Source organism: Rutidosis leptorrhynchoides, chromosome 2 (assembly GCF_046630445.1).
Source record: "Rutidosis leptorrhynchoides isolate AG116_Rl617_1_P2 chromosome 2, CSIRO_AGI_Rlap_v1, whole genome shotgun sequence".
NCBI lineage: Eukaryota > Viridiplantae > Streptophyta > Magnoliopsida > Asterales > Asteraceae > Rutidosis > Rutidosis leptorrhynchoides.
In genome coordinates, this window is record NC_092334.1 from 111767967 (window position 1) to 111775085 (window position 7119).

A 7119-nucleotide genomic window follows, 5' to 3' on the forward strand; every position below is an offset into this window, starting at 1 on the left:
TTTCCACGTCTCGAATTTGAAGAAATTTTTTGCTAAAGAAGATCTCACTATTCCGTTAGACGAAATCCAAATCAACGAAAAACTTCAATTCATCGAAGAACCCGTCGAAATAATGGATCGTGGGGTTAAAAGACTTAAGCAAAACAAGATACCAATTGTTAAGGTTCGATGGAATGCTCGTAGAGGACCCGAGTTCACCTGGGAACGAGAAGATCAGATGAAGAAGAAATACCCGCACTTATTTCCAGAAGACAGGTCAACACCTCCAACTGCTTAAAATTTCAGGACGAAATTTATTTAACGGGTAGGTACTGTAGTGACCCGAACTTTTCCATGATTATATATATTAAATGAAATTGTTATTTACATGATTAAGTGTTTCCAACATGTTAAGCAATCAAACTTGTTAAGACTTGATTAATTGAAATAGGTTTCATATAGACAATTGACCACCCAAGTTGACCGATGATTCACGAACGTTAAAACTTGTAAAAATTATATGATGTCATATATATAGATATATATATATATATATATATATACATATATATATATATATATATATATATATATATACATATATATATATATATATATATATATATATATATATATATATATATATATATATATATATATATATATATATATATATATATATATAGTTAACATGGTATTATGATAAGTAAACATATCATTAAGTATATTAACAATGAATTACATATGTAAAAACAAGACTACTAACTTAAGGATTTCGAAACGAGGCATATATGTAACGATTATCGTTGTAACGACATTTAAATGTATATATATCATATTAAGATATATTAATACATCATAACATCATGATAATGTAATAATTTATCATCTCTTTAGATATAATAAACAATGGGTTAACAACATTTAACAAGATCGTTAACCTAAAGGTTTCAAAACAACACTTACATGTAATGACTAACGATCACTTAACGACTCAGTTAAAATGTATATACATGTAGTGTTTTAATATGTATTCATACACTTTTGAAAGACTTCAAGACACTTATCAAAGTACTTCTACTTAAAAAAAATGCTTACAATTACATCCTCATTCATTTTCATCAACAATTCTACTAGTATGCACCCGTATTCGTACTCGTACAATACACAGCTTCTAAATATATTTACTATTGGTATATACACTTCAATGATCAGCTCTTAGTAGCCCTGTAAGTCACCTAACACATGTGGGAATCATCATTTAACATCTAGCAAGAAATATCTAACAAAACAACAAACTAATGGAGCCTATATTGAAGGCCTAAGTTCACGTGAACTTGCATACACACAAACACATTCACTTTGCAATTTTCTTGAATCAAATTACTCTCTCTCAAGTGTTCTTCCATTGTTCTAAGTGTTCTTCATCATCTTCATCAAAATCTAGCTCAATCTAGTTCATAAATCCATACATAAATCAAGTTATAAAACAACTACTCAAGAACACACCAATAACACTTTCAAGTTTGCTAGCTTACTTTCAGTCTTGCAAATCCACATTGAGTGATCATCCAACCTCAAGAAATCTTTCTTATTTACAGTAAGATATCTTTCTAATATAAGGTAATACTCATATTCAAACTTTGATTCAATTTCTATAACTTTAACAATCTTATTTCGAGTGGAAATCTTACTTGAATTTGTTTTCGTGTCATGATTTTGCTTCAAGAACTTTCAAGCCATCCAAGGATCCTTTGAACCTAGATCTATTTTTCTCATTTCCAGTAGGTTTATCCACAAAACCTGAGGTAGTAATGATGTTCATAACATCATTCGATTCATATATATATAACTACCTTATTCGAAGGTTTAAACTTGAAATCACTAGAACATAGTTTAGTTAATTCTAAACTTGTTCGCAAACAAAAGTTAATCCTTCTAAATTGACTTTTAAAATCAACTAGACACATGTTCTATATATATGTGATATTCTAACTTAATGATTTAAAACCTGAAAACACGAAAAATATCGTAAAACCGGATATACGCCGTCGTAGTAACACCGCGGGCTGTTTTGGGTTAGTTAATTAAAAACTATGATAAACTTTGATTTAAAAGTTGTTCTTCTAGGAAAATGATTTTTCTTTTGAACATGAAACTATATCCAAAAATCATGGTTAAACTCAAAGTGGAAGTATGTTTTCCAAAATGGTCATCTAGACGTCGTTCTTTCAACTGAAATGACTACCTTTACAAAAATGACTTGTAACCTATATTTATGACTATAAACTTATAATTTTTCTGTATAGATTCATAAACTTAAGTTCAATATGAAACCATAGCAACTTGAACCACTCAAAACGGATTTAAAACGAAGAAGTTATGGGTAAAACAAGATTGGATATTTTTGCTTGTTGTAGCTACGTGAAAATTGGTAACAAATCTATATTAATCATATCCTAGCTAACTCATATTGTATTATACATGTATTCTAATATATTATGTAATCTTGGGATACCATAGACACGTATGCAAATGTTTTGATATATCATATCGACCTATGTATATATATTATTTGGAACAACCATAGACACTCTATATGCAGTAATGTTGGAGTTAGCTATACAGGGTTGAGGTTGATTCTAAAAATATATATACTTTGTGTTGTGATCTAGCCTGAGACGTGTATACAATGGGTCGTGGATTGATTCAAGATAATATATATCGATTTATTTCTGTACATCTAACTGTGGACAACTAGTTGTAGGTTACTAACGAGGACAGCTGACTTAATAAACTTAAAACAGTAAAACGTATTAAAAATGTTGTAAATATATTTTGAACATACTTTGATATATATTGTACATATTTGTTATAGGTTCGTGAATTGACCAGTGGCCAAGTCTTACTTCCCGACGAAGTAAAAATTTGTGAAAGTGAGTTATAGTCCACTTTTAAAAATCTAATATTTTAGGATGAGAATACATGCAATTTTATAAATGTTTTACGAAATAGACACAAGTAAATGAAACTACATTATATGGGTGAATGATCGAAGCCGAATATGCCCCTTTTTAGCTTGGTAGCCTAAGAATTTTGGAACATACCCCCAAATTGATGTGAATCCTAAAGATAGATCTATCGGGCCTAACAAGCCCCATTCTGGAATTTGAAATGCTTTAGTACTTCGAAATTATCATGTCCGATGGGTGTCCCGGAATGATGGGGATATTCTATATGCATCTGTTAATGTCGGTTACCAGGTGTTCACCATATGAATGAATTTTATCTCTATGTATGGGATGTATATTGAAATATGAAATCTTGTGGCCTATTATTATGATTTGATAATATATAGGTTAAACCTATAACTCACCAACATTTTTGTTGACGTTTTAAGCATGTTTATTCTCAGGTGATTATTAAGAGCTTCCGCTGCTGCATACTAAAATAAGGACAAGATTTGGAGTCCATGCTTGTATGATATTGTGTAAAAACTGCATTCAAGAAACTTATTTTTGATGTAATATATTCTTATTGTAAACCATTATGTAATGATCGTGTGTAAACGGTATATTTTAGATTATCATTATTTGATAATATACGTAATGTTTTTTTTAACCTTTATCGATAAAATAAAGGTTATGGTTGTTTTAAAAATGAATGCAGTCTTTGAAAAACGTCTCATATAGAGGTCAAAACCTCGCGACGAAATCACTTAATATGGAACGTTTATAATCAATATGAACGGGACATTTCACCGCCGATGATATTGCTCGGCTTTATAATTTTCACGCACAAAAACATGGTCTACCGGGTATGCTCGGTAGTATTAATTGTATGCATTGGCAGTGGAAGAATTATCCAATTGCGTGGCAAGGACAATATACTAGAGGTGATCAAAAAGGCCCCTCTATTATGCTTGAAGCAGGCGCTTCTCAAGATTTGTGGATATGACATGCATTCTTTGGTATGACAGGTGCAAACAACGACATTAACGTTTAAAATATTCACCGTTGTTCAACACTATAAAAGATGTCACTACTCCACCTTCACCGTTTAATGTAAACGACCATCACTACGAGAGATGGTATTACCTAGGTGATGGTATATACCCAGATTGGGCTATGTTGGTCAAAGCGCCCCACAATCCAATTGACGAACCGTGTAAAAAGTTTAAACGGTTTCAAGAAAGTGCAAGGAAAGATATTGAGCGTGCATTCGGAGTAATATAGAGTAGATTTGCAATGTTAAAGACTTCGACCAGATCTATGGACTTCAACAAAATTAGAAGACATATATATGCTTGTGTTGCATTCGGAGTACTATACGGTATTGTTTTAAGAAACCTCAGGAGCCAAACGAGTAATTTTGACTAACGGTCGTTAATGAATTTGACGAAGATTACCCCAATTTTAAAATTTTTGAACACGTAATCTTTTTCTTGCGCAAAAATTAAATTGAAATCCTTTTCGGGCTAGTGCGAATTGGAGGTTACCTTGATTGTCAAATTAGGTAACTTATGTTACCTTTTTGGGCCATTTGCCCTTAAAAATATTCATTGCACCGGAAGTTACGTAGTGTGCGTTATTTGCATTTGCCTATGAATATTAAATCAAGTAATGTTTTTTGGTAAGTTAAGATATGAGTATATTTATAATTGTTTGAAGCGTAGAAATGCTGAAGCGATGTGGTTTGGGTAGAGCCTGGAAAAATATTGGTGAAGTTAAGTCATGAAAGCTTAAATTTAGTTGCATATTTTACCTTAACTTTAAAACTTCTATTGATATTCTTAAAATGTGGCCATGAAACCTTCATACGACTAAGGATTAGTTCATACGGTACTCATATTTATCTAATGTAGTCTGGTAATTAAATGGAGATCCATTCAAATTACAAATGTGGATGTTATGATGCTTTGTCAATGCATAACATCCCTTGTGGTCCAGTGGTTCACCCCTTTGCACTTGTGCATTGGGATGAGGGTGGGGAAGTCTCAAGTTCGAGTCTCTCTCCTTAAAAATATTCGTGGGATTTATTTCCTGAAACCCGTATTCAGGACCCAGGTCCGACCGCCTGCCCTCGGGATGGTATAAGGTTCGGATCCATGTAACGCGGTTCGGGTTTCCTGCCCAAAAGCGCGTGCGTGCGTGGCAAATGGGAGTATTCGATGCCAACAACTTGCCTTTAAAAAAAAAACATGGTGGTGTTGTGACGTTGAATATATTTAGACCCATTCAATAAATTGGTGATTACTGTATTCTGCATCCAAGTCATTGATAAACTGGAAAACTTTCTCCTCTTACATAAATTTTTATTGTGTCAAGTAATGTTAACTTTTATTATTTTGTTACTATTACTAAATAACTTATCATGTTTCTAAGAACTAATACCCTTCATAATTTCTAACTATGATCAGGTTCTTTGAGATAAAATATGATTATGGGTTGACCAAGAAAGAAGGTGAACATGATGAATTGAATAAGAATTACATAATAATATCTTCAATTGATGCATTTTGGAGGTGGCAATTTCAACCTATTAACTATTTTTATTTTTGGCAAAAGTTGGATTATATTAATTTTTTTCACAAATAGTGAAAATCCAAGAAACAAGAAAGGGCTGACTAAAATAAAGCCCAACATCCAAACAAACACATTACAGTAGGCTTATAAGAGCAAAAATAAAGAAAACATCATTTCAGACACTACATACACATTTAGACATATTCGCGTAACAGCAGTATACGAAGGAACAATCAAACGAGGAGCCAAGGTTGCGATTTTCAAACATAAAATTGATGACTTTCGGTTTCATTCGCATTCACTAACCATTGAAAGACTTTAAGAATAACACTATCAACAATCACCATCCAAGGTTTAGACACTCCATTGAAGACCAATTCGTTTCTTGCAAGCCAAATAAATCAATACGTAGCCGGAACGATCAATCTCCAAGCCTTTAGCCTTAATCCCTAACCCATGGTAACATATGAATGAAAAGGAATTAATGGACAAAGGCATTACCTAAGACACATTCCACCATCTTAAAAGAGCCGACCAAACATTGCTAGCCCACGAACAATGTAATAAGAGATGTTCAACCGATTCAACAAAAACCAAACACCTTGAACACTTATCATCATCCCCATCTCTAAGACAATGTCTAAACCTCAAAACTTTTCTAACCGGTACACCTCCTTGAATAGCTAACCAATGAAAAATAGCTATTTTTGAAGCTACATACTTCCACACAACTTTAACCCAATCAAAGTCTACATCTAGATTTGTTCCCAAAATGACTCGAACACCTTCCGCAACCGTGTACAAATTATCAACCGAATGAACCCACAAAATAGAATCTTCTTTATCAAGCTCGAAAACCGTATTTCTTAACAAATGTTTAAGAATAAGAACTTGGATTGTATCATATTCTTCCAGCACATTATATAACCCAAAGTCCCATTCCATTTCCCCTTGAAAATTAAAAGACCCCATATCCGCTATACACCCGTCTCTTTTAGAGGTTTTAAGAAAAAGGGACGGGAATTAGTCCTTCAATTTAGATACTCCCACCCATATATCATTCCAAAAAAAATACGCGTACCTTTTTCGATCTTCCATTTCCAACTTTGAGGGCTTAAGATGTTAAATAATTCGTCCGAGTTTTGAAGTTTTAAAACGTCTCTCCATACACCCGATAGCAATTTGTGGTTGATGCTAGAAATATCCGAAAATTTATTACCATGAGGACATTTATCGAAATAATTCATGACACAAGGCTTTCATATATCATCATTAACCGAATTGATCTTAAACCACCACTTAGCCAAAAGCGCTAAATTTTTCTACCTTAACGGGACTACTCTAAGACCTCCATATTCTTTCAGAAGACATACTTTAGACCGCCGCACCAATGCCAATTTTTTGACATCCACATCTCCATTCCATAAGAAGTTACGTCTTAACCTCTCCAAGTTTTTAATTACTCCCTTGGGGGCTTTAAATAAAGACATGCAATGAGCGGGTAAACTTGACAACACCGAATTAATTAAAATGAGTCTACCTCCCGTTGAAAGGCAGCGACCTTTCCAATCCGACAACTTTTTCTCAAACTTCTTTATGATCGGATTCCATGTGA

The 7119-nt window shown here is 33.1% G+C and overlaps 1 protein-coding gene across 1 annotated transcript; it reads right to left on the minus strand.

Annotated features, from left to right (window-relative positions):
- Positions 1 to 6005: 6005 nt before the first annotated feature.
- On the minus strand, positions 6006 to 6476 carry LOC139888178 (uncharacterized). The gene has a single exon (XM_071871208.1). It carries the CDS (start codon positions 6474 to 6476, stop codon positions 6006 to 6008), a length of 471 nt encoding a protein of 156 aa, XP_071727309.1.
- Positions 6477 to 7119: the final 643 nt, after the last annotated feature.

Bases quoted from the DNA above. Each gene is read 5' to 3' on its own strand.
- LOC139888178 (XM_071871208.1), bottom strand. From the start codon at position 6,476: ATGGGGTCTTTTAATTTTCAAGGGGAAATGGAATGGGACTTTGGGTTA.